Source organism: Pteronotus mesoamericanus, unplaced genomic scaffold, assembly GCF_021234165.1.
Source record: "Pteronotus mesoamericanus isolate MK-2021 breed Mesoamerican mustached bat unplaced genomic scaffold, CSHL_Meso_final scaffold_476, whole genome shotgun sequence".
Lineage (NCBI taxonomy): Eukaryota > Metazoa > Chordata > Mammalia > Chiroptera > Mormoopidae > Pteronotus > Pteronotus mesoamericanus.
In genome coordinates, this window is record NW_026555318.1 from 3,320,141 (window position 1) to 3,348,001 (window position 27,861).

The window sequence follows — 27,861 nt, forward strand, 5'->3', positions numbered from 1 at the left end:
TGTCTATGGAGACATCAAGCCCCAAGCATGATTCCCCAATGACAGGAGCTCTCATGCTGATCCCACCACGTCAACATCTCAGCCATCTGAAAGCCCCCAATCTAATGGGGGACCTGTCACCCCTTCCCTGGTGAACCCGAACCAAACGTACTGACACAGAGAGAGAACCCAGACAGACACAGATAAGCAGGCATGACAAGTGTGAACAGTGGCTATCAGTTCTTAGAGAATGGCAGGGGAAGGCCTGATCAGTGTCCCGCTGGGGGAGGGGACTTTCAGGCCCAGGAGAAGGCCTGGGGGGGGGGGGGGGGCGGGGTGGAAAGTGCAGGCTCTGAGGATCAGAAATGAGCAAAGATATGTAGGGCTGAATCAGCTGAGGTGAAGGAGAAAGAAAGTCAGCACCAGCAAGCCACGGAAGTCGGACTAAAGCATTCACGTTTGACATGGGAGAAGGAGGGAGCCAGTGGCGGTTCTTGAGCGAGAGGGGATGCGAAAACACCAGTCAGAGAGGAGGATTCTGGCATCTAGGTGCAGGGCTGAGAAACTGAGTCAAGGGAACCCATTAGGGAGGCCTCTGGGATCACATCCTGGTGACGGGCAAGGGCCCTGGATTTTGGGAGGAAACAGAAATGAAAGGGGAAACTCAGAGAGACAACGGGCCAGCAGGAGGTGGCATTGTGGAGCAGGATCGGAGCTTTGGTGTCATCTTGTCTACTAGCCCTCTTCACGGACCATCCATTTTACAGGTGACTTGTCCAGGGCCACTCGGAGACTCAGCAGCAGAGCCATCGCTGGAACCCGAGACGCCAGCACACCAGCCAAGGCAGGAAGGCCTCTGGGCGCTGCTGGAGAGTCCCCTGTCCTGGCCCTCCCATGTGGGGCGCAAGCCCGCTGATACGAGCCGACAGCGCAGGGAGCGGGTGGCAGAGGCAGACAGATGCATTAGATGGCTGGGCTCCCTGCAGGCTCCCAGTGCTGGGCAGGCTCTGGAAAGGGACTGGAGCCTGTCCCTGGCTTACCCTGCCCCAGGCCAGCCAACGCCCCACGGGAGCCAGGTCTCTCAGAGACAGGTCCACCGCCCAGCCTGGGCCACTCGGGCTGCTTTTGCCCTTGTCATCCCTCAACAGGGACCCCTGAGAGAAGTTGGCAGGGGCCAGGGAGGAGCAGCATTTTGGAAAAGGAGGGAAGAAAGGACTGGAACTAGGGAACTAGGGGCTGGTGTCCTTAGGCATCAGGGGGTGGTGCAGTGCGCCTCCCACACGCCATTCGCTCCCGCGTACACTCAGAAGCACAGCTGCAGCCAGTGGGAACAGTGTATGCGGCCCGCTCTCCGCAGATTCAGACACGGCCAGGAGAGCCGCACGGCCCGTACACATGATATGTATTTACAGACACCAGCATCACACATGTGTGTACGTGACCAGCATACCGTGCAAGCACATGTGCCCACAAAGAGCCATGCAAGTGCACACACTCAGGCAGCGGAAGCCAATGCCTCAGTTCTCTGGGAAGGGGGACCAAGTTCTCCAAGGGAGAGTCCCCCAGCAGCTGTGCGGGCTGGTTCCAGCCCTAGGGGAAGGGGAGAAACGGGCTCATTGACTGCAACATAAATCTTTCTCCCCGCCTGCTGGGAGAGGCTGGGGGAAGGGGGCCAGGCTCTCCTGGGGAGCCCTGGTCCCTGCCTAGGGCCCTCGTGTCTTCCTGCATACCAGCTTCACTCTCAGGGGCTCCCTCCCAAGCTGACCCTGTGGGATGGGCTGAGCAGCCCTGGTTCCAGGACTCAGAGGACTTGACACTTATATGAGGGCTAGAAGGGCCCTTAGGGGTCAAGTAGAGAAATACCCTCAGGCTACAGCAGGAAAAGTGAGAAGCCCAGAGATCCACCGTGAGTTAGGCATTGTACCAGGGCTAGAACCCAGGTTCCCTTCATCCCAGCCCAGGGTTCTTTCCAGCACCAGAGCGGAGGTTGGCATGGGCCTGGGGTATCCTGGGCAGGGCTCGAGAGGTGTGTTAGGACAGACTCGCTGAGAGCTCAGGCTGAGAGGGAGCAACAAACCCAGCGGAGAAGTGGCCAGTGGACGAGGGCCCAGGACTGCATCTCTCCGAGCAGGTTGTTCACCTTTCCGGGGACGAAGAGTCTGAGGTGTGAGCAAGCATCGTAGCTCCCCCACCGCCAGATTTCCTATACTGAACCAGCCACCCCTCCCCGGAGAAGAAGAAAATGACCCGGGCCACAGAAAAAGGACTGTGAGGGAGGGGACAGTACGGAGCAATCTCCTCTCCACCATCGAGGCTTCCTCAGGATGTGCCAGGGCAGGGGGCGACCTGGGCATACCTTCAGGCTGCAGTGCACGGCAGACTCGGGTGGGTACACAATGAAGTGGCGCAGGGTGAAGCCAAAGCCATCCTGGAGACTTTTGTGCAGCAGCAGCGTCCGGGTCCCCTGCCAGGGGAGGGGGCGCCCGGAAGAGCACCCATCTCTTGGGCCCGATGGCAGCTGCAAAAGCACAGGGGGATGGGTGAGCGGCCACGTGGCCCACAGGCGCGAGTCTGCACACTACCTCCTGCAGCCCAAAGGACTTGAAAGGGACTGGACAAGTCCATGGGTTCGAGGCACCGCCTCTGCCCCCACCTCCTCCTCAGCCCTTCCTTCTTCTCTCACCCTCATCAGCCCAAAAGTTGATTCCTTCTTTCTTTCCTCTCAATTCCCTCATGACACCGTTGCCTCCAAGGAAATAACTCAGTACAGTGAGCCAGGTGTTGGTTCGGGTCAGTTCACCGAACATTCACTGAGCACCTACCATGCGCCGGGCACTGGACACCCAGTGCCTGCTGCTGTCTGAGCTCATTCCTGCCACTGCGCAACCTCACACACGCACACAGACAGACACGCACGTCTGCAGGCGCAGGCACATCCACACGCACCCACACACACAGAACACACCGCAACACCCAGACAAGCACATTCGCGTGCAAAGTGTGCACACACAGATGAGTTCACACATGCACTCTTATGTGGACATGCAGATGTGTGCACACAGTTGTGCATAATCAATCTCTCAGCACACAGCACGTGCCACATGTACAGACATACATATGCACAGACGGACTGGCCCACACACACATTCTTCAGGAGCAGCAGCTGGGACAAGCAGGGGACTAAGTCACGAGGGAGCAGACTGGACATCAGACAGCTGAAGGGACTTCCTGCGACTCAGGAGCCCAGCCCAGAGGCCTCGCTGGCTCACGGTAACTGAGAACCCGGGTGGGGGTGGGTGGACACTTCGCTGGCCTCTGGCCGGCCCGCTGGAACACTGGGATTGCCCGGGGTGACGTGGCAGAGGGTGTCTGAAGACAAGGGTTTGGGGACACAGAGGACTGTTTCTGGGGCCAGAGGAAAAAGAAGATGGACAGTGTCTGAGGGAGGGCTCCCTGCTCGGACACAGAGAGGGGAAGTGAGTGGCAGGAGGGTGCCAGTCAGAGAGATGTGTTCACAGGGAGACAGAGGGCAGACGGAGAAGACAGAAGCCAAGCACAGGTGCCCAGTGAAAAGCCGGGAGGACTCCCGTGGTGGCTCTTCTACCCTCCCCCCACTTTGGGCAGCCTCACCTGACCCCTCGGAGGACAAGAAGCTCCTTCATCCCTACCCTACAAGTCCTCAACCCCCTCATTCCTCCTTGGCACCGGAAAGAAAGGTGAGGTTGGGTGCAGGGGGAAGAAGGCTACCGGTTCTGGGATGAGGGGCTCCCACGTCACCGTTAAGTCCCCCTTACTTCCCTGTCCAATAGCTGGAAAAAGCTCAAATTTGCCACTAAGGTGTACTGATACGAGAAGTTCCATCACGCGTCCATCCAGCCTCCTGTTCACACGTCTGGTGGAAGGAAGCCTGCCCTGTGCCCAGCGCTATGCTGGGGAATTCTGCACGGGGTTGGAAAGAGTAAAGAAAAGTAAGGCCGAGGCAGCAGGCTTGCTTCAGGGGGCAAAGCCAGGCGGGCGACACGAGGAGAAGTGACACTCTAGGCCGAGGCGACCGCGCTAACGTGGACATCGGGGAAACTGCCTGCATGAGGCTGTGAGCGCTTTGTCCTTGCAAGGGTTCAAGCAAAAGCTGGACAACCCCCGGCCCAGAAGGTCTTAGCTGGGATTCTGGCACGGGGTCTGAGGTCCCGCATGGCCCCCCCGCTCCTTCCATCTATGGCAATAGTCTGGGCTCTCCCACTTAGACCCACAGTCCCATGGGGGTCTGAGGGGCCCAGAGGAGAAAATTCTCTGGGAATTCCCTCGGATTTCCTATCTCTGCTGGCCTGGCAATGAACCGATCAGGGAGACAAGAGGGCCTCAGGAGACCCTCCTCTGCCCCTCCTCCCAGAAGCCCCCTCCGGTGTGGGCAGCCTCCCCAGCACACCCTCCGCCTAGGCTCAGAGCTGAGGCTGTTTGCAGGGACCATTGTTTTGCTGGTGTCCTGGATTAAGGTTTAAGCCACCAGCTGCCCCAGTGACGAGAAGTGGCTGAGACAGGTCCCCGCATGCCCCCCACTCCTCCCCCAGCTCACATCCTGCCTGGAGCTGCCGGCTGCCCGGGGGTGCCACGCTCTGCGGGGCCTGCCTGTGACCCGGGGCCGCAGGCATGCCTTCTCTCAGTCCCCTCCTCACGCAGGCGCCGCTGGCGCCCCCGGCCTTATCTCAGTCTCTCCCTTTTCCTCCTTTCCAGTTTCCCTTCCCCCACCCTTTCCAGCCAGGCTTTTGAGAACGTCAGTGTGGTGATCCCCACGGCTACCACACTCTTGCCTGGAGTGGGGACCCGCCCCCATCGACAGCCAGCCCCCTGTGGGAAGTCCTCTTCCTTCAGTTTAGACTCCAGCCTTCCATGCTATTATACACGCTTGTTTCCCCCTCCCCTCCCGCGACCTGGGGTAACACTGGGTCTTGCTCTGATCTTGATGGAGAGGAAGGTGACAGATACAGAAAGAGAGAAGGAGCCAGCAAGGAGAGCGAGAAAGGCAATTAGATCGGGAAGGGGTGCAGCTCACACACACCCCCAACTCTGCTCTCTCAGGTGGGAACGGAGACAAGGGGATGCAGAAGGAGAGGTTCAGGGGACACAGGGACATAACTGATCAATGTGCCCCTGACCCAGATCTATTTCCAGAAGCTCCTACCCTGTCAGGAAAGGAAGGGACATCCAGAAATACCAACTGATTCTAGGAGAAGGGCAGACGGCCTTAGGGCCACAAACTAGACACAACGGCACACACGGTGGGTTGACAACACCAGGAACAGAACCCAGGAGTCCCTCTCCTCCCCCCCAGGAGCATAAAGAGGTCATTGCAGGGAGCACAACGTTCATGCTGGGCATGGCGCCCACTATGACTCACGCCCTACCAGCCTGGCCGATCCCCGACATCAGAAATGCTGTCCCCACCTCCCCATTCCTACCCTGTTAGTCCTCACCCACAGATCACTCACTACCTGCCGGGGCGCATTCTGCCACCTCAGTCTCCTTTGCCCACGATAAAACCCTTGTGTGCCCTGTGCCCAGGTCCGCTACCAAAGGGAGGGCAAGGTGGTGCCCACCAACCACTCCATGCAGTGGTGCTCCTGCCTGCCTCCAGCTCAAGGTCCCTGCCAGCCCAGGCTCCCCAGGATCCTAGGCGCCCCAGCATCTCTTCCAGCAACCCTGGTCTCTTCCATCCTTCCGCTGCCTGTAAACAGTAGGCCTGAGCCCACCGGAGGCCCTCGCCCAGCCTAGGGTTTGTCATCCAGCACCTCTGCAAAAGCTCTCAGCCACAACCCTACCACCCTCACAGGCATTTCTCCAGCCCCTCACTCACTCCCCACTCCCGGCCATTGGTTCCAGAAGGCAGGGCACACACAGCTCAAAGATCCCAGGGAGTCCGTCGTCCAGTACCCAGTTCCCACCGCCCCAAGAGGCCTGCCCAGGCCCCCGCCCGGCCCCCACTCTCTCGGCGCTCACCCTGGCCCACCGCGACCCGGGCGCGTGGCGGTCGCTGTGACTGAGGTAGGGCAGCCAGAGGCAGCGCGGCTCCGGGGCGCTGCAGTCCACACCGACGGCGCGCTCCCAGTGCCAGCCCCCGGCCCCCGCGCGCTCCAAACGCCACAGAGCTCTGCCTGCCAGCGCCGCCGCCGGCGGGGGCCCCCGGCCCCGCCGCCCTCCCGGGCCCCATCGCGCCGAGGGCCTGGCTTCCGGAGCGGGGCGCGCCGCGCGGGGGACCACGGCCACTCCTCGGCGTCCTGCGGGCGGCGTCCTCGACCCTTCCGGCGGCAGACGGGCCCCAGGGGTCCCCGCCCGCCCCCCAGAGCCGCGGGCCTGGGACCCGGGGGCCCCGAGGGGACGGCCGGCCCGCGCGGACGGCGGCAGGACGGCTGGAGCGTCTCCGCGCCTCCCGCTCCACTCGGCTGAAGGCGCGGAGCCCGGACACGCCGGCGAGTCGCGCAGAGCAGACACCTCCCCCTCCGGGGCGGCCCCTGTCCGAGGCCGCCCGGCCCACACGTTCACACACACACACACACACACACACACACTCACACACTCACACACTCACACACACACACAGCGCCCCTGCACAGGCACACATGTACACAGCCCCTTTGCCCTCCCACCTGCACAAAAACTCATGCCGGGCTGCTGCACACACCGCACCCAGCTTCCTGTGCCCAGAGAAACACACATTCACATGTGCACACATGTCCCTCACATAGAGGCATACACATAAACACACATCGTACCCACCCGGCACAGACCTACACTGCACACACACATCCATGTGCCCCACACCTTCCCAACCACACACACACACACACACACTTGCTTACTCTCCCTCTTCCACACACCCCACAGAAACACATACATCAACACACCATTCTGCTCACATACACACGGGGTGTGGACTCCATTCCACACGCGCACACACTTTGCACACCATCCCACACATAGACAGTCCACACATCCTACAGAAACACATTTGCAAGTATACCCATGGCGGCCTAAAAGCACAGCAGACACTCCCACATCACTACCCGTGCACCCTACACGCACCCCACAGAGACACTCACAACCCCCACGACGGCAGACAGATGACACGCACATACCACCCAGCACACCCACTCTACACACACACACACACACACACACACACACACACTCTGCCTGGCACAGAAAGCCATACTCGCTCTCGTGACACCCCACACCAGATGTACCCTAAGGCTACAGGCGGAACCCCCACCATCACTGGGGGGAAGCGTGACTGCCCCTCTTCCCAGGACCCACTGCCCATTCACTCTGCCCAGAGGGGTCACCACCAAGCTGACAATGGGCTCCAAGCGGGTCTCCACCCCACCCCCAGCATGTGAGTCAGACAGGAAGCCCAAGGGGACGGCAGACCCTGTCCCCCTCCTCTTCCTGGCTCTCTCCCTTCCCAGGCCCCTTCCCGGGTGGGGCTGGCAGAGGTCTTGGCTAGTAGGTATGTAACCATCACCGCCATTTCTATCCCACTTGGTGGTTCACAAACAGTGTGCTTCTCACCACAGCTGCGTGCTGAGGCCTGGGGCCGCCGCTATGATCGAATTTTCAGAAGGGGAAACTGCGGCCCAAGAGCACCCAGCTTGTTATGGCATCACTGGGACTCCAAGCCCAGAACCCCTTACTCCGACCTTGGACCTCATTCCCAAATTCTAGCCAGCAGTCAGGGAAGGGAGGCTGGGGTTGGGGTGGGAGAGGCAGCTCCAACCAAACTCTGCTCCCAAATCTGGGAGCTTGCAGGGAAAGAAGCCCAGCGTTGGCCCTGCGTGGCAGCCACCCAAAGGGAGAACCGAGCAGAAGAGTCGGCTCCCTCATCCCATCCAAGGAAGGAGAGCCTTGATGGTGGATTCTGTGGGAGGCAGGGGAGGGACATGGAGGAGCACAGAGAGGAGAGGGTCCTGGCAGCAGAGGGCGGAGAAACGGAGAACCATGGTGAGGGGGCAGGAGTGAGGGAGGGAGAAGGAAGGGAGGGGGAAGGGTGAGGGTGAGGCATGTGGGGGCCAGGGAGCGGTTTTGTTCTCCTGTTTCCTGTTTGCTGCTTGCAGGGCCCCCTGTGCGGGAGCCGGACCCCCACCCCCACCCTGGCGGAAGCCAGACGGGAAGAGGGAGGCTGCCACCAGCGCTGAGTCAGGAGAGCTTAGGAGCAGAGCGGGAAAAGAACGCGGTCAAAGGAGCAGAACTCATGACATCTCCATCAGCACCCTCCTCTGTTCCTCCGTCGCTAGAAAGCCAAAGGTTCTGGGCCCGCCCCCTCCTGCCGGAAGCACCAAGATGTCCTCAGCCATGTCAGACTCTGTAGCTCCAAGCAAAGGGCACTGGCCACAGGGATGTCCTCGATCAGAGTCTGGCCTGCTTTCTCAGCAAGTAGTCTGTAAGTCCTTCCAGATACCTAACTTCCTTTTCTCTTGCTGTAAGTTCAGTCCCTGGTTCTCAGGAAATGGAGTGACTCTCCCCACTCATGCCCCAGGGAGCCTCTCATGGCCAACAGGTGCTGCTGTGTGTCTGGATCAACCCCTGGGGGTTCTGTTGTCACAGCTCCACACACCTGGGAAGTGACGAGCCATAGATGATGTCTATTTCCTGCATTCTAACTCGGCAGGAGCAGCGAGGCCCAGCAAAGAAGGTAACAGCCTGGCCCAACTCAAGCCCACACCTTCCCCACCCCTCTCCCTTAACCCCCACGGCTTCTACAGGGATATCAGGAAGAGGGTGTACACAGTAGAGTACAAGGTTGTATATAGTTTGAATAAATGATCCTCCAGGCCTGGGGAGCCTCTCAGCCCCCTCCCCCATTTCCTCTGGGAAAGGAATGTGGGGTGGGCCCCAGAGGGCAGTGGGGGAGGGGGCCAAGGGCTGGGAAATACCAGGCGTAGCTGAGATTCTATTCCAAGCCTTCCTGTCTAGTGTGAGTCCTCCTTCCCTACACCCTCCCCAGCTTCCTCCCCCCAAATCAGGAATTACCCAGCTGAGCGGTCCCTCCCATAATCCTCTAGTTTGACCAGCTTGCAAAATCCATTCAACCCTATCTTCCAGGGGTCCTTGGGACAGGTCCCTTGGGGGAGCTGCACCCCCAAGGGGAGGGCATCCAGTTTTCTTCTCTCCAAATGAGAAAATCATCCTTTACTACTTCGAAGCACTTTCACTTTATCTCATTTGACCCTTACCCTAAGAATTGGATGTCCAGGGATTATTTTTACAACCATTTTTCAGAGGTAGAAACTGAGGTTCAAAGAGGACAGGTAGCTGGTACAAAGCCTCACTTTTACTAAGCTGGGACCAGATCCCAGGGCACCAAAGGCTAGAAAGATCTTTTTTCCACTTCCTTCTTGTTTATCCTTTCAACAACCATGTCTTGAGTGCCAGCTGTGGGCCAGGGACACCTTTGAGAATAAGACAAGCGCAGACCTTGTCCTCAGGACACTTCGAGTTCTATTAGCACTCCAGCTCCTGAAACCTCCAAGGGCCTCCACGTTCCAGACTCCAGCCCAAGCCAGCTGCCTTCACCCAGAAGAAAAAGAGACTCTCGCATATCAAGGGGGCCCCTTATCAGGATTCAGCTGCCTTCTCCCTGGGAGGGAACCAGGGAACGGTTTGTTGGAGGGTGGGATCAGAGCCCTTAAACAAGAGGGTGGCCTAGGTTAGAGGAGGAGACTGCAGGGGCCAGCCTGACAGTCAGGAGCTGGGGAAGAGGACAGCGTCCCGGGGCCTGGGGGTCTGCGGATGCGAGGAGGAAAACTGATACCTCTGAAGAGTGAGCGGTTCCGGAAGTGCGAGAGAGGGGCTTGGGGTCAACATGCCTGCTTTTCCTTCTTTTGGTTTTCCTCCCAGAAAGTAAGCCCCAAACCACAAGAAGCAGGCTCCCCACCCGAAGAGAATGACCTGGCACTTAGGAAGCTTCAGCAGGTCCCACACATACACCCGTCGCACACCGCCAAACGCAGGCCTGCAACTCCCCCACAGCCTCACCCCTAGACAGAGCATGTCCTCCGCCAGTCCTGTCCATCCCAGGCATGCAGGCAATGCGACACCCAAGGCATCTCGCCCGCCCGCGCCTGGGCCTCTGACCCCTGCCCCAGTCTCCTCATTCAAGGGCAGCTGCCCCTCGGTCCTCCTCCACCCTCTTGCCCCATTCAGATGCCTGGTTCCCAGCACCAGTTGTGTACAGTTCTGACAAGCCCCGACAAGCCGAGCTGATGAGCCGGCCCAGCAAGCTTGCATTTCCCCAACACCCTCAATGTGCAGATAACCCCTAGTCACTGGCAGCCTGGGGACCCCGCGCTTGGTATGGTCCCATGGGCAGGGCGTGGTTCAAGAGTGTCTCCAGACTCACGCTTTCCCCCTTCCAGGGCCAAGCTCGCCCTGAGTTGGGGTGGTTGTGACACTCCCCTCCCACCCTTAAAAGGGGCCAGAGCCAAGGAAGGCTGGGGGAGGGGAGGAGGAAGCACTTGCAATGCCAGAAACCCCATTGTCATCTTAAGGAGGGACCCACGTGACCCCAAGGAGCACAGAAACCCCTAGTTCTTCAGTGGCAGCATGGCCCGGGGGTGAACGCATGGGCTCTGGAGTCCCTACCGTTCTCTGGCTCTGAGACCTGGCCACTTCGTCTCCCTGAGCCTTGGCTCCTCATCAGTAAAATGAGAACGGCACTGATGTCCACCTCACTGGTTGTTCGGAGAATTAAATAAATTAAAGAGAGCCCTTAGCGCAGGTCCTAGGCCCATCGTAGGAGTTCAATAAATGCAAGCTTTCTTGTTGTTTTTTTTCCTTTTCCCTAAAAATAAATCTTTTATTGAGGGATAATTAACATACAACATTATATTTGTTTCAGATGAACAACCTAATGATTCAAGGTTCGCACATTGTGAAAAGGTCACCGCGATGATCTGGCGGACATCCACCATCTTCTGTAGGTGCAGAATTTGTGTTGTCGTTATGATGAGAAGTTTAAAGATCTACTCTCTTAGCAATTTCAAATATGCGATAGTGTATTAGTAACTGCAGTCGCCATCCCGGGCATTGGACCCCCGTGACTCCTTTTAGAACCGGAAGTGTGTACCTTTCGACTCCATTTCCCTATTCAGCCACCCCGACCAACATCCCCCGGCCCCGCCTCCGCTCCACCCCCTACCCCCCACAACCCCACTTCCTCACCTCTGGCAATGGCCAATCTGTCCTCTCTGAGCTTAGTGGGGTTTGGGTTTGGGTTTTTTATTTGTTTGTGTGTTTTTTAGGATTCCACATATAAGTGAGATCACACCGTATTTGTCTTTTTCTGTCCGACTTCTTTCACTTAACATAATGCCCTCAAGGTTAATGCAAGCTATTTTGATTGTCTTTTGGATATTCACACTTTCACACACCCAGCCGCGCTCTCACTGAGACATGCAAACAACTCAGCCACACGTACACAAGGACAGAGTGACACATGTAGATACTTAGGGAGGTCTGCCCAGAGCCAGATAAACCTACACACATGGGAATCACCGCCACGTCCTTCTGCCAACCCCCTACAGGCTCCTGCACACCCCAGTCTCCCCCAAGCAGGGAGGAGTCTTCAGGAGCGCCCCCTTCCATAGCAGAACTTGGGCAGGCCCAGAGCCTGATCTTGTAGGTTCTTTGGGAATGGGGAAGGGGCCAGAGACGAGAGATCCCAGGATGGGCCTGCTCCTAGCAGGCAAGGAACTTGGCAAAAGTGCCAGGCTGGCAGGACCTTTCTCAGCAGGAGAGCCAGTCCCCTCCTCAGGGAGGCGAGACGAAAGACGAGGATCTTCCCTCATGGTGGGAAATGAGCACTTGCAGGAAAGGGTGAGTCTGGAGCCAGCCACAAAGTAAACAGCAGAGCCATTGCCTAGGCGACTGCAGGCCAGTATGGGACAGGGCCCACCACAAGCCCTCTCCAACCCCCTGATTTACTCCTCTCAGCAGCCCCTTGATGTCTCAGTGCATGCCCTCCATGTATTCATTCTGGTCTCCAGGCCTGTCTGGGACTCCCCAAAAGGAAGGGCCTATGCCTCCTCCATCAGAACGGGAGCTCTCTGATGGCAGGGTTCATTTTTTGTGTCTGTTTGCTTTTGCCCCATATCAATCTAGGGTCTCCCAGGGGTGATGGCCTGCGTCTTTCCCCTCAGATCAGAGGCCACTCAAGGCCATGACCTGAGTCTCCCCCATCAGGCTGAGAGCTTCATAAGGAAAATAGCTACTGAATTTTCAGAAACAGATTTATGCTTCTAGCGTGCTTTGTACATAGTAAGCTCTCAACAATTATTTGTGAATGGCAAGAATGCGGGGCAACTGGATCCCTTGTGCGTGGCTGGTGGGAATGCAAAAATAACACCGTTGCTACGAAAAACAGTATGGTGGGTCCTCAAAAAATTAAACGTAGCCATTCCACTCTGGCTCTGTACCCAAAAGATGTGAAAGAAGGGACTCAAAAAGATCTATGTACACCCATGCTCATAACATTATTCACTAGCCAAAATGTGGAAACAACCCAAATGTCCATCAACAGATGACTGGGTAAACAAAATGCGGTATACACATACAATGGAATTTTATTCAGTCTTAAAAAAGAAGGAAGTTCTGACACATGCTACAACATAGATGAAACTTGAGGATATTATGCTAAGTGAAATAAGCCAGACACAAAAGGACAAATATTGTACAATTCTACTTAAGCGAGATAATTAGATTCATAGAGATTAAAAAAAAATAGAATGGTGGCTGCCAAGGGCTGGGGCACTGGAAAGTGTAAGTTATTGTTTAACGGGTATAGAGTTTCAGTTTCGGAAGATGGAAAAGTCCTGGAGATGCGTGGTGGTGATGGCTGTACCACAGTGTGAGTGTATGTAATGCCACCGGACTGTACACTTAAAAAATGGTACATTTTGCCCTGGCGAGTGTGGCTCGGTTGGCTGGAACGTCATCCCATAACCAAAAGGTTGCGGGTTAGATCCCTGGTCCGGGCACATGCAGGAGGCAACCAATGGACGTTTCTCACTCGCACCAATGTTTCTCTCTCTCCCTTCCTCTCTCCAAACACAATGAAAAAAATGTCTTTGGTTGAGGATTAAAAACATTTTTTAGACAGCACATTTTATGTTATGTATATTTTACTGCAATAAAAAAAAAGGAAAGATCAGAATTCAAATGGAAAAAAAAAGGTGCTGAAAGAAGATGGAACAAGTGAAGAGGGAGGCCTCCCGCTGGGGCCGAGAGGTAGGCCCTGCCCACAGAGATTGTCCAGGACAGCTGGGCACCTCCTGCCTGGAGAACCTGTCCCTCCGACCCCTCTCCATTGTACCTTCTCAGACCCCCTATGCCATCTTTGGTGCCCCTAGCGCTCCCTGCACAGGGTGAGCTTTCAGGCTGCCAGTGAGCCTGAGCCTTGCTTGATACAGTAGGTCCTCGGCATTGAAGACGATCTGCCATCTATCAGAGGCTGAACTGATGGAGGCACGAACTCTGGGGATGCCGCATCCCATGGTGTCAGGACCTCGGAAGAGTTTTCCTAGCAAAAGCTGGGCTAAGTGTGGGGTTCCTGCCTCCTGAGGGCTGACCCCCCCAGCACACACATCTATCCCAAGCCTACAAAACACCCACAACATATACACATACAAGGGAGTGCACACAGAGGCAAGTTCCTATTCTCACGTGCTCTCATGCACACACTCCAAGAAAAACACGCCTAAACACTGAAGGATGCACCGTCTTGTCAGAGGTCCAGGCAGGTCCCATGTGCAGGAGAGCCCCCTGCTGGCCGAGATCTAGCACACTTACCGCCCTCGTGGCCCAGAGTAGACAGGGTGCCCTCATTCCTCCAGCCTGCCTCTGCCCCCTGCATTCTCCAGGCCCTTCAGTCCCCAGTCACACTCCTCCCCATCTCCTACCAGGGAGCAGGGACCCCTACAGAAGGACAGGGTGACTACGGAGCCTTAGGAAGGTTCTCTCTTTGGTCTAGGAGTCCTGGAGAGAGGCTAGAGCTTCTTAGATCACGTTAAGGGCAGCCATTCCTGGAGGCAAGAGAATGCCAACAGTGACTCTTCTCCAAAATTGCCATGTCCACTCTTTGACTCCACACTGGGAAGCTCAGTTCAGAGGAGACTGGGGGAAGGCCTTGGGAGTAGCTCTCTCTATGAAGTCCTCCCTGTTGTCTGACCACCTGGGCAAAAACAACAGGTGCACCCACTGGTTTTTTTGTTTTGTTTTGTTTTCTTTTTCCAAGGGAGAGCTCAGTCCTAGTCAAGCTGAGACCACATCTCCTCCCAGGGCAGGCCTCAGCAGATTCCGAAAGTCTTCCCCAGGGCACATGGGGTTCCCTGTGAAGAGAGGCTCTCAGCCCCACCCCTGAAACCACCCACCCCCTCACCCAGGCCCTGCCCAACCTGCCCAGGTCATCCCTTCACCCCACCTAGGAGCCGAACCTCTCCCTAATCCAGCCCATGATGCCCCAGAGGCAGCTGAAAGGGTGGAGGGAATGGTGGCTGTGCAGGGACAAACAACCTCCCCTGGCTCCTGCCCATGAGGGAGCTGGGATGGTTTCTGGGCTGGGCTCTGTGGTCAGAAGAGGACAGAGGGTATCGCCTTCGGCCCCAGGCCCCACCCCTCATCAGCTTGCCTAGCCCCATACTAATATGTGTTGAGCCCTTGCTATATGCAGGCACACTGCACATGTATTACCTCATTTAGGAGCAGAGCGGCCTCTTGGGATAAGCATGACACGCACACACACCTACCACCTTGGCCCCTTCCCCTCACCCCCCAGTCTGGGGCTAGGTAGGAAAAGCTGGGCTAACCCACGGGAGCCCTGAGGGGCGGGGGGAGATAGAAGGCTAGTGAGAAAGATCACTGTCCCAGCACCAAGAAGGCTGGTATAGAGAAAGGGTCACATTTGCCATTGGTAGGGTCCCTAGCCCTTTTCTGGTTCTGTGACCTCAAGGTCACACAGGTTTTCTCATTTCTTCAGCTACAAAATGAAGCTAGGGATAGCAGCTTGACAACATTTCTGAGAAAGCATCCTGGGAACTGATAAATGGGAGGTGCTATGGCCCCAGCCCTACATTCCACCCATCAAGAACGAACTCTGTTTTCTACATGTCTCCCGAGTCTATCCACTTCACCACGTTCACTCCTCTGCTCCAAGCTGCCATCACTCTTCTAGCCCCTGACAGTCCAAATGAATTGTTTTAATATCATAACCACAAGACTCTGCGGGAAATGCCCCAGGCTCCGTGCCCACCACGCCCCCTTCCCCTGAGCTCCAGCTACCCTGGCCTCCTTCCAGTTTCTTTGAGAACTAGGCACTCTTCCAGCCTCAGGCCCTTTGCACATGCTGTTTCTGGAATGCTGTTGTCTCTTCCCCATCTCCCTCCCTACATTACCAACCCACACCTTAATCAACTCCTACTCACCCTATAGTTCTCAGGAAAAAAATGTCACTTCCCCAGAGACACTTTCTCTGGGCCCCAGACCAGGCCAGGTCCCTCCGCACCCCCTCACAGCAGCCTCGAGTTGATGTCTATATATTTATGAGGTTATTGTGGCCAATAAATCCCTCCTTCCCCCACCCCCAGGACTGTGAGTTCTGGAAGGCTGGGGCTTTCTGCTTTGCCAGCTCCTGTTACACAGTGGGTACCGGGCATACCATTCCTGAGTGTGAAGAAATGACTCTCTCCTCACTGGTGAGGGGGGTCCACCTGGAGGGAGTAGGTGCTGCTTCAGATCTTTGCCTTTTTGCATCTCACCCCTCCTCAATGGGAACCAGATCCAGAAAGTAGGGGTCCTGGAATAAGGGTGTAAGAGGTGGGGAGGAAAGGAACTGCTTCTGTCCCCTTTGCATTGTCCTCTTTCCCCTTTGCATTGTTCTCTTTACCCTTGTCCACTCAGGGCTGGCCCACGACATCCGCACATTCCTCTCCCTGGAATATAACACTTGTCTCTCCCCTTCCTTCATCTTCCTTGAGTTGATCCCCTGTCCTCCAGGTCTCAGCTTGACTGCTTCTGAAAAGATTCCTGGACTGCGAGTTAAGGAACTTGCTAGGGTCCCCGAGCTGGTGGCATCTCTGATTCTAGCCCAGGTCTGTGTGCCGACAGAGCATAGAGCCCAGGATCTTGGCCACCGCATTATCCGCCTCCTTACTACCAGTTTCTCCCTGGAGGCCCGACCAAAAGGCACGCCCCTTCTCTCGGCCTCAGTTTTCTCCCGAGGGCTGGGCCACCTCAAGATGGCAAGAAGATTGGCTCAGAGGATGAGGGTAGAGGGAAGGCAGTGGGAGGAGGGGATAAGGGGAGAGGAGAAGAGGGAGAGAGGGAGGGAGGAGCGCGAATGGGGTGGCAGCTTTGGGCCAGCCAGACGTGAGAAACGCCAAGTATGCGAACTACGCCAGCCCCTGAGCTATGAATAGTGCGGCCAGGCTGGCAGCCCAGGTCGGCCCTTCCCCGCACTGCAGCCCCCGACTCCAGCCCGACTCCAGCCCGATTTTAGCCAGCCCGCGCCAGCCCTGCGCAGGGGGCCAGAAATGGGGCGGAGGCCGAAGGGGCACGCTTGGGGGCGGAGCCTGACTGGGTTGGAGCAAAGGGGTGGGGTCATGCAAATAGAGAGCAGCGAGTGTATCTGATTCGCGGGTCTCGTGGGGTCTGGGAACTTGCGCCCAATAGGCACTCAGTCAGTCACTGAGCGCCAGCCCTCAGCACCGAGCTGGGCCCCTGCCCTCACCCGCTTCCTCGGCGGCTGCGGTTCCCAAGCCTGGAGTCACCCTGTGACTCAAATTCCACTGATACTGTGCACTGGAGGCCTCTCGCCCTCTTCTCTCAAGGCCCTGCAAGGCTATGACCTTCAGACACCATCCCTGCCCACCCCAGAGCCAGGTCAACCTCTCCTGCTTGGTGCTCATATGTCTGACAGTTAAGCACTAGGGAAATTGCACTGACCTGCGGCTGCCCTGCCTCTGGACCCCCTTTTCTCATCAGTGACCGCAGTGGGGAGCACACTAGGCTAGCGACCAAAGACCCAGTCCCCGGCTCACTCCTGCCCTTTGTGTGTTCTCAAACAAGTCAGTGAACCTCAGAGCCCCTTTTTTCTTTCACTCCAGGACTATTGGCTGGGTGTCACCGAGGAGGGCCTGGCAACTGGGCTGGACCCAGTGACACTGGGGAAAGAGGAGTCAAGGAGACCTAAGTTCAGGCCTTGGCTGTGGGACCCCAGTCAAGTCCCTTCCCTCTCCAAGCTTCAGTCTCCTGAGCTGTAAATGGCGTCCTTGAGAGGACTCAGCATTAAGCGCCTGGAGCCCAGGAGACGCTTAACAAATATTCGTTTGGTAGTCCACAAGGGATTTTTTTAAATTAGTAAAACGGTCCCTGACTTAATAAAGAGATGAACATGCAACAAATAAAGAGGCATAGTGTTTAAAAGTTCTGAAACAGGATTCAGAGGATTTGGGGGTTTGAATCCCCACCTGGTCCCACATCCTGTTTGTCCTTGGGCTAGATATTAACCTCTCTGAGCTTCTGTTTCTGCGTTTATAAAACAGAGATAATCTGTTCCTCATGGGGCTGTTGTGGAGATTAAAGAGACAGTTTGTGTAAAGTGCTCAGCACAGCCGTGTCTGGCCCTGAAATACTCAATAAATGTTAGCTGCAACCAATACTCCTATTGTTATTATATGGTTCTCACAATGCAATGCCAAGTGCTATGGAAATGTATAGTTCATTAGGCAACAACATTCGGTCGACAGGGCCTGGGCTAGAAGCTAAAGATAGAGCAGTGAACAAGACAAAGGCTCTATGCTCACAGGGCTTAAGGCCTAGCGCCCAGAGGACGAAGTCCCCATTGTTTTGAGGACATTGCATGGGGGGTGCTTTACAGAGAGGGATATCTGAACTAGGCATTGAAGAATGAATAGGAGTTTGAGAAATGGAGAAGGCAGGGAAGGCTATTCAGAGAAGCGGAAGGGATGGTGCAGCACGTTTCTGGAAAGGGGGAGGTGGGGGGAGCTTCTGCCCCGTCTTCTCCATCCCCAACTCCAGTTTCAGCCCTTATCACCTGATCTGCTGCCTCCACTGCCAGACACCTTTCCAGGGCTTCACAGTATCCATGGGGGCAAGCCACGCTGCATCCAGAATGCCCGTCTTTCCCTTCTATGTCCACCGCCCCTCTGTCATCCCAGCAGGCCTCTTTAAAGCCTGGGCCAGCCTCGCCCCCTCAGGGAAGCCTTCTTTCCCTCAGAGCTGGAGCATCTTTAGAAGAAGCAGGGGCTCAATCCATGTTTGTTGATGGAGCCCTGGGATGCTCCCCATACCACTCAAGGGCAACCCCAGACTCAGCAGGCACAAGGGGAACCCTGTGCACAGCAGAGTCAAGGAGAAGCAGAATATGATCATGTGTCTGCCTTTTCCATCCCTCCTTCATTGTGTGGACCCCTACCCAGATTTCAAGGCACTGGGGGCTGGGGGGAATGTCCGCCTCCCCAGGGTGGGAGGGTGTTCTCCCAGGCTCTTCTTTGTCAGGGAAGATAGCAGTGGCACAGGATAGGGTTAGGATTCAGGAAGACCCAGACTTAAATGTGGATGCTTGGGCAGCCTTTGGTGGAGTGATTAACTCTCTCTGGGTCTCAGTTCCTGTATCAGTAAGTATACGACCACTTCGTGATGGCCTTGAAAACTCATTAAAAAAAGAATGTTTCACTAAAGAATCCTCAATGGTAGGCTGGGAAACAGGAAATGAGAGAAAGGAGATTAATCATGTCACCAACTGGTTTTTAACCATCCCTATAGCAATTCTACCCAGCAACACTGTTTCCATCTTTAAACTGGTGTTACCACCTTTGTGGCCACATTCACACTCAAATGATGTCACAGTGAAGGTACTAGCTAGCGTCTGCTTCAGGTCTGTCTCCCCAGTTGCGCCAGATCATTTTTATGTTAATATTTTTGGCAGAGGATGTCAAGGGGTGATCTGGACTGGCAGACAGTGTAGATGCAAATCTCAGAACCTCTGGTTATAAAATCTTAGTGGAGCTTTTGGGTGGTAGGAAAAACAGACAAGAAACCCCTCGAGGGCAGGATTGTGCCTTTCTTATCCAGGTCCCAAGAGCCACAGAGAGAGCCCGGAACACAGGAAATGAGAGGGCACACAGGAATGATCACCAAATGAACAAAGGCCAGTTGGCATTAAGATCTGGCCGCTGCCTGATTTTCCCAGGCACGAACCTCCAGTTTCTGGAATCAGGTCCTTCTCCTGCCCCAGGCTGGAATTAGGGAGTGGGCAAGACAACACCCTGTGCAAGCCAGGCCTGGGAATGTCCTCAATGCCCCAGTCTCTCAGATAACACTTTCCCTAGCACCGTGGGACCTAAGCATCTGGGGGCCACCACACAAGGAAAAGTCCCAGCGGGGAAAGAAAGAGGGACGTGTGCTCCTTTCTCTGTTTTGTCGGCAGCCCCAGCCTTGTTGCATGGCCCCCAATTCCTGACTCCCACTCTCCCCTCTTACACACATCCCACCCCACTCCCGGGCTCCAGGTCCAATCTCAGCTGCTCCCTCACTCCTGCCAGGTGCTGCAGGGCAGAGGTGGGGCACAGAGCCAAGGCTTCATTAGAGCTAATGAAGGCTCAGCTCTGCAGGCGCCAGCGCAGATACAGGCGAGTGCCGGAGTCGCCGGCAGCCCCCCAAGTCGACCTTGGGCCCTCAACTCCCTCCTCCCCCTCTCTTGAAGGGGAACCAAGCGTGGCACCCTCAGACAAGCTAAGGGAGATTTAGAAGAATCTTCCCAAGTGCTCAGATGTCCTCATGCCACCAAGAGATTGGGATATGGGGGCATGAACTAGAAAACAGCACCAGGGCAGGTTCCTCACCTGGGCTGCCTGGGGCTCCGTCAGCCACTGCTGAATCCAAAACAAACAAACAAACAAACAAACAAACCCATAACAGAAACCGATTCCCTCCCTCCCTCCTTTCATGGAATCACAGCAGGTCAGCAGAAGAGACTGGGGTCTCCTCACTGCCCTCTGATTATAACTCAGCCACCTGAACTCCCTGCTCCCCTGGCTTCCATCCTGCCTCTTCCTCCTGCTTTCGCCTTGCCCTGGCCCTCCGCCTCTGTCTCCTTGTCCTTGTCCTTTCTCCAGGCCTCAGCACCCATGCGAGTCCAGCGGAGAGGCAGGGGCAGAGGAGTGGCCTCTAATAACCTCCAGCTGAAACTTCTGAAGATGTTCCTGCTCAGGGGGCTCCCTCCCTCTCTCTCTCTTGAAAAACAAAATGGATCCTCCTTCAGGCTGAGAAGGAGGGAAGCTCTGCAGTAGAGTGTGGGGGTCTCCACTTTAGCCTCCCCTTGGAGCCTTTTGGGGGTTCTCAAGGACAGGTAAAGGGTGGCCCGGGTCTCTACCCTGCCCTCCTACCGAGGGCTCTAAGTCCTGCACCCACCCCGGGTTCTCTCCAAGGAGCTCTCACACCCTTTGAGGAAATTAAAAAGGAAAAAGAAGCTGTGGATTTAGGAACCCAGGGTCAGACAGAAATCAGGCTGGGAGTGAGAGAAGCCAGGCGCGGGGCCAAAATGAACGCTGTCCTTCCCTATATTGGCCCCCACTGGGACGCCAAGAGCCTAGAGCCGTCGTCCTCCCACATGGCTCCTCCGTGTGCCCGCAGCCTGGCCACATCCCTCCAGCCCACATGCCTCCTGCCGGCCTGCCCACCCAGAGGCCCCGGGTCTGCTTCCATCCTTGGCTTGTAGGTTTCAGTCATCCTGACACCCCGCCCCAAGCTGTCTCTCCGCCCAGGGACACAGGCTAAGCTTTGAAAGGGTCACTTCAAAGAGGACCTGCCTGTGAGAGCCCAGCCAGACCCAGGGCTGGCTCCTCGGCCAGATTCCCGGCGGCTGGGGACAAAGGCTCCACTGTTCCTCCGACCCCCGGACGCCCCCAAATGCACTGGGCATAAGAAGTCTTTCTTTCCCCAGTTCCGCTCCTTACAGGCCCCTGCTCTTTGCCACTGGGAGTAGCCCTGGCCCCTCCTCCAGGAGAGGCTGGGAGTGGGGGGGACAGGGAGCCACCAGTTCCCCCGTTACCGCTACCACCGTACGCCTCCCCCTTGGGCAGCCGGAACGTGGGGGCTGCCTTGGGGCCAACTTCAGGTCTAGTGTCCCAGGGTCTCACTGCCCCTTAAGCACCAAGCCCTTCCCGGGCCTGCAAGGGCCTCCTGCCCTTCAGAACCATTCCCATCCTTCCAGGCCTCCTTCAGGCCGCTTCCCAGGACTCTGTGTTCTTGGAGGAGCCTCACAGTACAGCCGAAAGCACAACAGCCAACCTCTCCCTCCTTTCCCCGCTCCCTGAGAGCGGGAACCGGGCCCACCCACTCCTCCAACTTCCGACCACACGGTGCTGGTCCCTCCGTAGAGCCCGTGGGCTTCCGGCATCAGCCTCTCACTCGACGCCTGCAGTCTCTCCAGTCCCGCCTGCGCTTGCTCAGCTCCCCTGACTGGGGCCTCGTTACCTCCAGAGCCAGCTCATTTCCTCTTCAGGTTTCTCCAGCCATAAAAATTCTCCTTATGGGGCCCGAAGTGTGCTGTTCTCATTTCCATTCATTGATTATTGTTTGTTTAATAATAGTTGCCGCTAATGTTTGAGATGACCACAGGTCAGCCACTTTACTGTATTATCTCATTTAATCCAACTTAATCCAAAAACAATTTCAAGGGATTATTCCAGGGCTAAGAAAATTGAGGCTAAAAACAATGAAATATCTTGGCCAAGGTCACGTAGTGAATGAGAGGCAGGGCTGAAATCTGGAGCTGAGCAGGCTGAAGCCAGGGCCCAGACACCCGGCCTCCACCCCCCTGTGCGGAGGGGCCGCGCAGGGAGACATCGTCCCCGCACTAAGTCTCCTTTTTTCCTGTCCAGTCCCCCACCCGTCTTGTCTGTGCTTGAAGTGTAACCTGGTGAGGGAGCCTCACCAATGTTCATTCAAACCAGCAAACGGGGAGCCGGGGGAGACAGAGGGGTTGTACTCACTTGCCCAGGGGCACAAAAGCTTGAGGAGGTTAGAGGAGATGACCCTGGGCATCTTAGGGTTTAGGACCGGAGGTGACTCGAAATCCAATAACCCTTCTTGCGAGAGAGAGAATTGATAGCTCCGACAGGCCCTGCCCCAAACCAAATACTGCGCACGCCCTCCAACTTGAAAGGCGCAGAATCTCCCACCAAGGCGATGCGCTGGGCTGAACATCTCAGGGCCAGAGAGATGAACAAGGAATGGGCCTCTTTAACCCAACCTGTAGTCTTCCCCCACACTCCCACTGCTCCGCACTGTCCCCTTGGAGCTCTGGGAGAAGAGGGGAGGGAGAGAGGGCAAGAGAGAAGTCAGAAGACTGGGGGTCCCGGGTCCCTGTTCAGTGGTGGAGGACAGCCAGCCGTGACAGGGTGTGGGCGAGCTTTACTCTCCTCGCTGGGTTTGGCCCAGGCGCTCCTGGCACAGACAGCACAACAAAGCACCTCTAGGCTGCCTTCCCAAGACACCAATCCCTGCTGCTTCCAAAGGGTTAGATTATAGAATCCTGTGGTTTTTCCATACCCTGTCGGTCAGTCAACAAACAGGGCTACGTGCCAGGCTCTGTGGATACCAAGATAAATGCGACACCTCGGGGCCTGCCTGAAATGAGGTTAAGAGCAAAGTCAACTCCTTAGCTCTGCCACTAGCTGTGTGACCCTAGGAAGCCATGTATTCTACTTGTACCAGGTTCTTTGTCAAATGGAATGATGATAATGTACCTACCTAGAGTGGTAAGCCCTTTGGAAGTAGCTGCTATTATTATTTTTCTTGCCCTCAAATAATGCCAGTCTGGTGGGGGAGACCGATGTGTAGACCGACTGTCACAATGCCAGGGTCGGCGCTGGACACAGTGCACCCTGGGAGGCCCTGGGAGGGGCTGCTCCCTGGCCTGCGCTTCACAAACATTTATGGAGAATCACTCTGTGCCAGGCACTGTGCTGGCCACTGGGGACACAGAGATGAACGGGACACATTGTCCGCTCATTCTGGCTCCTCCCCGGCCCCCCTCTTCCTCCCGGGCCCAGTCCCAGAACTCTGCACCAAGGGGGGCACCAGGGACAGAACCATGTATGGAAAGGCATGGCCAGGGTGCCCGGCAGTCAGAACACCTGGGTTCGTGTCCGCCACTCACAGGCCACCTGACCTCGGACACTCTCTGACCTCAGTTTCCCCCCTGCAGCATCAGGGAGCAGGACAAGATGACCCCTCTGGCCCCGACCCACAGTGACAGGTGATGAATATGCTCCACCCCACAGAGCTTCAAACTTGCCCTGAAGCCCAGTCCCAAGGCCGTCCCAGCCTGCGGTCCCGCTGAGGCCGTGGGGAGAAGGTGCCTGCCTGGTACTGACCGGCACTGCCCTGCTGAGGAGCTGGCACAATTTCACATGGAACAGGGGGCCTGGATCAAAAGGCGGGTGTCGAGGGGGTGGGGTGCCGGGGAGAGGCAGGGCCAGCTCCCACAGGCCTTATTCATGGCTCTCTCTGGGGAGAGAAAGAGAGCAGGACAATTAAAACCAGGCTTTGTCCAAATCCCTGACCAAGCCAATAGCTCACCGTCGAACCTCTGCAGCCAACAGAGCAGGGCTGACGTCTCCTTGGAAGGAAAACCCCAATGAATGGAGCCACGGCCAAGTGTTACAGGCTAGCACGGGCGGGGGAGTGGGGGTGTGGAGGAGTAAACGAGCTGATTCCCCCACACCTGAGGCCTCACCACCCTGAGGCCTCTTGTCCCCATCCCTGTCCCAATTGAAAGAAAAGCCACCAAGCTGCAATCTAGAAAGAGGCTGGCCTCGATCTTGGGCTGTGTCCAACATGGACCCGGATTCAGGGTGGGAATGACAGCAGGACAAGGCGGGCCCTGAGGAGGAGGACAGCAAGGTGAGGGTATGGACTCGAGCCAGGGTGCTGGGACCCTGCCCTGGCTCTGCCACTTGTTAGCGATGTGATTTTGTTCAAGCCATTAGCTTTCTGTGCCTCAGTGTCCTCAACTGTAAAATGGGGCTACTAGTGATACCCACTTCATGGTTGTGTTCTGAGGATTAAATGAGGTAATTTACATAAATCCTGGCCCAGAGTAATTGCTATCTATGTCTTAGCTATCGACTGTACTATTAAAGCAACTCCTTCTCTTTAAAAACACTTTTCTTAAGGTACTGATGTATACTACGCTCATTTGACTATATTTGTACCCCCTATGAATCTCTCTGGATTTCTGCACTGGAATCCAACTTCACCAGAATCTCCCTAACCCACCGTCCTGGAGGAAACTTCCCTGCGCGGTGCTCCAGGCTAGCCTGGGACGCTGCAGCTCACAAGCCTCTCCCTGGAAGTTCTCCCAAAGAGCTAACTGCAATCCCTCATATTGTAACTTATTCCATTCTCCTCCTTTGTAGTCCTTCTCTCTCTCTCTTTTTAAATCCTCACCCAAGGATGTGCATTAATTTTAAAGAGAGAGGAAGGGGGGAGAAAGAGACATTGATCCGTTGCCTCCTGCAAATGCCCCAACCTGGGATCAAACCTGAAATCTAGGTGTTGTCCCTGACCAGAAATCAAACCCACAACCTTTTGGTGCATGGGATGACACTCCAATCAACTGAGCCACCGGCGAGGGCCAGCCTCTCTTTTAACCGTATACATCATGCAATCCTTCTAAGTATCCCTGCAATGAAGGATGAAGCAATAAACTCCTCGGCCCACTCCTGTACGGCCCTGTCCTGTACCAGCGCCCTCCCACGCCTCCCCTCCCATCCATGCCAAAAAACGCTAGAGGGCCAGACCGGCCTCCTGCTCCCCTTCCCCGTGAGCTAGGGTCGGCCCAAGAAGGGGGCACAGAAATCTCCATCCAGGCTGCCCAGCCACAGGCCTATTTCCCAGGACCAGCTCCTCTTCAGGTGGACTGGGGTCTTCAAAACCTGCCCCATTCCACATAGCGTCCTAAAGCCACCTTCCCAATAGTACCCTCTCCTGAAAAGTTTTCATCTTGTGAGTCCCATCAACACACTGGGGGGCCTCAGAGGCAGGGAAGGGGAACCGCTAGCTCCTTGGGGGTGGTCTCAACCACCTTGTGAGCAAGTGCGAGAAGCTGGGGCTGGGGGCCTTTGAGTTGTATTTGGAGGTGAAATGACTGGTTACGTAATCAAGATTCAAATCACATGCCAATGAGCACAACACCTCCGGGAGAGCGGCCACTGTTGGGAATGGAACTGTTGCCCTGGCAGAGGGGGAGAACCACAGGGGATCAAAGCCATCCACCTCCTGCTGGGTCACAGGGTAGGAGTGGAGGTGGAGATATTAGAGGGATGGAAATGAAGTTGTGTTGATGGGGGGTGGGGGAGTCCAAGGGACTCAGGCTTAATGACCTCCACCCCCACCCCCTGTCCATCCTGAATTTCAAGTTTGTAATTAGGAACACTGGCTGAAAGGTGGAGGGGGAGTCCGGAAGAGAGATGCAGACCCAGGGAGAAGGGAGCATGCATTCCTCCAGCTCCTGAGAAACACACCAGTCTCAAAGTTTGCAAAGTGCCGGACCCAGCTTCAGCTCTGGGGTAGGGCTGGGGAAGAACATCCCTCAGTCCTTCAGCCCGGTCCAAAGAGAAAGAGGCCTCGGCCCAGACCTGACTCCAACCTAGACCCCGAGGGAACTTCTTTTCCAAGTTCAGGGAACAACTGGCCTGACAACGTTCAACCCTTCAACTGGGGAAGGGGAGGAGTGCGTGCTCGGTGCTCCAGCGGGACTGGGCGGCCAGGCTCGGCAGTGGGGGGCTGGCCCCGATGGGGCCCGGAGGCCCCTGCTGGCCCCTCCCCAGCCTCGGCAGCTGGCAGATGAAAGAACCCAAGCAAAGCAGCCGAGCGCGCTGAGTAATCCCCTGGCACCCTGCGACCAGACCCACCCACAGCCAGCCCGAGGGGGCAGAGGGAGCAGCCGCGCCGGCAGGACCAGGGGTCCCGAACCTGTTTCTCTTCTTCAGCACCCGGCGGGGCAGGGGAATCGCGCCAGGCAGTTTGTCGCGCGGTCCGGCCCGGCAGGGGGCGAGTGTGGCGCGGGGAGGGGGGTGTCCGGCCGCAGTGGTCAAGGACATCTCGCTCCGGGAACCCCCTCCCCCACTCCCTCTCCCTCCAGCTGTGCCGGGGCCTCGCCAACGGAAAACGAAAACTCGGGCAGAGGAAACGGCGGCAGGCGCCCCGCCTGAAAAACCCGGACAAAAGGCGCGGACCTGCGTCCCCGCTGGCCGGCCGCCGGGGTCCTGGCACCGCCGCCCCGGTCTGTGCCCCTGCCCTGGCAGCCCTGCGAGTCCCAGCCCTGCCTCCCTGCCTCCCTCCCTCGCCTCTGCCCAGGTCAGCGCGCGCTCCGGCCCCCTCCCCGGCCTGCCAGTCTATACTCCTCGCAGCCGTGCCCGCGGTGCCCGCGTCGTGCGTCCCAGGCTGTGCCTGACGGGCAGGGGAGCGGCGACCCCCGCCCTACCTCCAGCTCCCGGGCAGTGCCTGGACCCACCCGCTCCCCTGGCCCAGCGCCTCACCTGGGGGGGCCGGGGCTCCGGGCGGGGCGGGATCCCGACCAGGCAAAAGGCGACTCCATTCATCGGGCGACAGCGGCGGCTCTGCGGCCAGGGCACTGTTGGGGGCGCGGGCAGGGACCCGGGAGGGGCGGGGCCCGCTCCCTCGCTCCTCCCCCTGAGCTCCCGACGGGGCGCACAGCACCGCCTCTCCTTAGGGTACCAGGCTGGTAAAAGGGGCTGGGGCAGGGGTTTGCGCTGGCAGCAGAGTTAGAGGGCGGAACACAGCCTGGGGAAGAGAGTTGGTCTCAGGGAGACAGCGTAGGCCAGCTTCCCGGGGAACGGCCCAAACAGACGGTGATCTGGGCGGGCCAAGGAAAGTGGACAAGGGCACCCAACCCAGACCTGGCCCAGGGAGAGGGAGGGAGGGAGGCAGGAAGGAAAAGGGAAGCAAAGAGAAACTCAGACAGACAGACACGTCAGAAACAGACAGAGAGACACAGGAAGCGTGAGAGGCAGAGACAAGACAGAGACGGAGAGGAAAGACGTGTTTAGGGAGCTTTCCACCCAGAGACTCGTGGAAGTTGAGACAAGGGCAGAGGTGGTGATATCAGGCCATGTGGTCAGGGATACAGAAGGAGGGGAACCTTCAGGGGCTCCCCTCAACCTAGCCCCCCCCTCCCCAGTCAAAGTCTCAGCCCACAGGGCCTGACAGAGGCAGAGGCAGGGAGGCTGGACGACGGAAGCAGGCAGGACCCTGGCCTTTCGGACTCCCACCCAGCCAGCCCGGGGCCTCCGGCCCCTGAAAAGCTCACAGGCCTGCTCCACAGTGGGCAGCAGTGAGAGCAGAGACCCCCAGGCCTCCCAGTCACAAGCAACCCATAGCCTCCCTCCCCTGCTTCACCTGGAGTTGGTCCAAAAGAGCCACCGGGGTCCTGAGCCAGTTCCTCAATTTTCTGCCCCCAAGCAGGACCCCTCCAACCAGCCCAGGAAGGGACAGTCCCTCAGTCCTTCATTTCGGATGGACAGTTCTTTCTGTTGTCTAACTGGCATCCTTCCCACCTCCTCTTTCCTGCAGACTATGCTTCCCTCTTTCCCATGCCTTCTTGCAGTTTCACAGATTATGAAGAAAGAAAGGCAGAGGCCCCAGGTAAACAGGGAGACGATTTGGAGAAGGCAGGCGAGGAAAGTGGGTAGGCTGCCTCTGTCCACTTTGGAATCACCTACGCCCTCTGGGGCAAGGAGACCTCATACAACCACCACCGTGGCTACTGAAAGCAGAGCAGGCCCAAGC

General features: G+C 56.9%; 1 protein-coding gene across 1 annotated transcript in view; it reads right to left on the minus strand.

Moving 5' to 3' along the window:
• Window positions 1–26,654, minus strand: part of ARHGAP23 (Rho GTPase activating protein 23) — a 63,144-nt gene extending 36,490 nt beyond the window's left edge. Inside the window, exons 1-2 of the mRNA XM_054593718.1 lie at window positions 26,592–26,654; window positions 2,336–2,497 (exon numbers count right to left, since the gene is read on the minus strand). Of these exons, the coding sequence (XP_054449693.1) occupies window positions 2,336–2,497; window positions 26,592–26,654 (225 nt within the window). The remainder of the gene's footprint in view (window positions 1–2,335; window positions 2,498–26,591) is intronic.
• Window positions 26,655–27,861: the final 1,207 nt, after the last annotated feature.